Source organism: Orycteropus afer, unplaced genomic scaffold (genome assembly GCF_000298275.1).
Source record: "Orycteropus afer afer isolate SDZICR_OR568_19922 unplaced genomic scaffold, OryAfe1.0 scaffold00073, whole genome shotgun sequence".
NCBI classification, from domain to species: domain Eukaryota; kingdom Metazoa; phylum Chordata; class Mammalia; order Tubulidentata; family Orycteropodidae; genus Orycteropus; species Orycteropus afer.
Window position 1 is genome coordinate 699,978 of NW_006921660.1, and position 1,582 is coordinate 701,559.

Sequence of the window (1,582 nt, forward strand, 5' to 3'; positions counted from 1 at the left end):
CTATTGATGGTGATTCTGCCTTCCTCTTGTGGGATTAGAGGAGGTCAGAACATGTGGCCTCCTTGCCATTTTTGCATTGACCCTGCTCCTGCTGTCTCTCATGCTGTATGCTGGGGTGTCTCTGCCAGGGTATCGGGTCAAGGACACACTCCACTCCTGTTTCCACATTTTAGGTATCTGTCAGAGCAGCACCCCACTCTCTCAGTACCATATTCTGTTCTGGATACCTAGTGCTGCTCTGACAAGGATATACCACAAATGGGATTGCCTTAAAAAACAGGAATTTATTCTCCCACAATTTGGAGGCTTTAAGTCAAGTGCCACCATGCTCTAGGGGCTGTGTGAAAGCCCCTCGACCTTAGGCTGCATCTCTTCACTTAGGCAGCTAGTGGCTGCTGAGGCTAACAAGCCCAAGGTTGCCAAATAAAATTGCACAGTCCTGATGTTACCAAACCACATGGCAGGCTAATCAATAATTCAAGTCCATTGTAAGTCCCAAGGTCAGCAGAGCATGGCAAGCTGCTGAACAATGACACGGCTACATGCAGGTCCACGCTTGCCATATGCTAGAGACCATCCCCCAAGGCTTCTGTTTACATACAGGAAACAGACCACATTCCCTAGGGCAGCTACTCAGCTGCTGACAATAGATTCCACCACGGAGTTGATTACCAGTCTCATCATGAGGAATAACTACATCCAGCTGCCCAGCTACTCAGCCAGGCCCAGCCAAGGTGACACACAAACTGAACTACCACAGAGTCACAGAGCAGACAATGAGAAGAGGAATCAAAGAAATCTCCTGCTTAGGACTCTGCTTCAATACCCTGACAAGCATGCCTATTCACATTCATTTAGCAAATGTTTACTAAATGCCTACTTGTATTTGCTGTTGTTTTTATTGTATTATTATTATTATTATAACTATTATGTGGTAACTTTAGAAATACAATGTTGACTATGAAAATGTCTTTGCCATAAGCGCAAGCAGAATAGAGGGTAAGGGAAAAGTAACAAAACAGGAAATTACCTCAGAAGGGGGCAAACACTTTGACACATTAAGCAATGAATGCTACCTGAAAGCCAGAGGAAACACTTAACCTAAGTCTTAGGGCTTGGGTTATGACAGAAAAGCCTCCTCAAATGACTTCATTATCTTCCCCCAGCCTTAACAGATAAGTAGATAAATTATCCCAGTAAATTGCAGTGTAGGAATAACTCAAAATAACTAATTAATCATGGAAAAATTCCAGGTATTATTGCAGGTTGGCAGAAGATTGTTTTTTTTGTTTGTTTTTTTTTTTTTTGTGAACAGCACACTTACCTACATGAATGTTATCTTTAAATGCCACATCATGGAGTTGAAATATTAAATGGCGGCTAAATTTTTCATCTGTGCTAGAATCCAAATTGAAAACATCTTCAGCTGAACAATTAACACTGTATACTTCTTGAAGTGCTTTACAAACATGCTAAAAACACAAACAAAATATAAATAATTTGTATTTTAAATTTGTTTTTAAAAATTTCCATGCAAACAAAACACAACGGTACTGCCATCAAGTTGGATGCAACTCATAGC

General features: G+C 40.9%; 1 protein-coding gene across 1 annotated transcript in view; it reads right to left on the reverse strand.

Moving 5' to 3' along the window:
- The window catches only part of PRIMPOL (primase and DNA directed polymerase), an 80,667-nt gene that overhangs the window by 37,474 nt on the left and 41,611 nt on the right, over positions 1-1,582 (reverse strand). Inside the window, exon 7 of the mRNA XM_007940888.1 lies at positions 1,325-1,472. Within this exon, the coding sequence (XP_007939079.1) occupies positions 1,325-1,472 (148 nt within the window). The remainder of the gene's footprint in view (positions 1-1,324; positions 1,473-1,582) is intronic.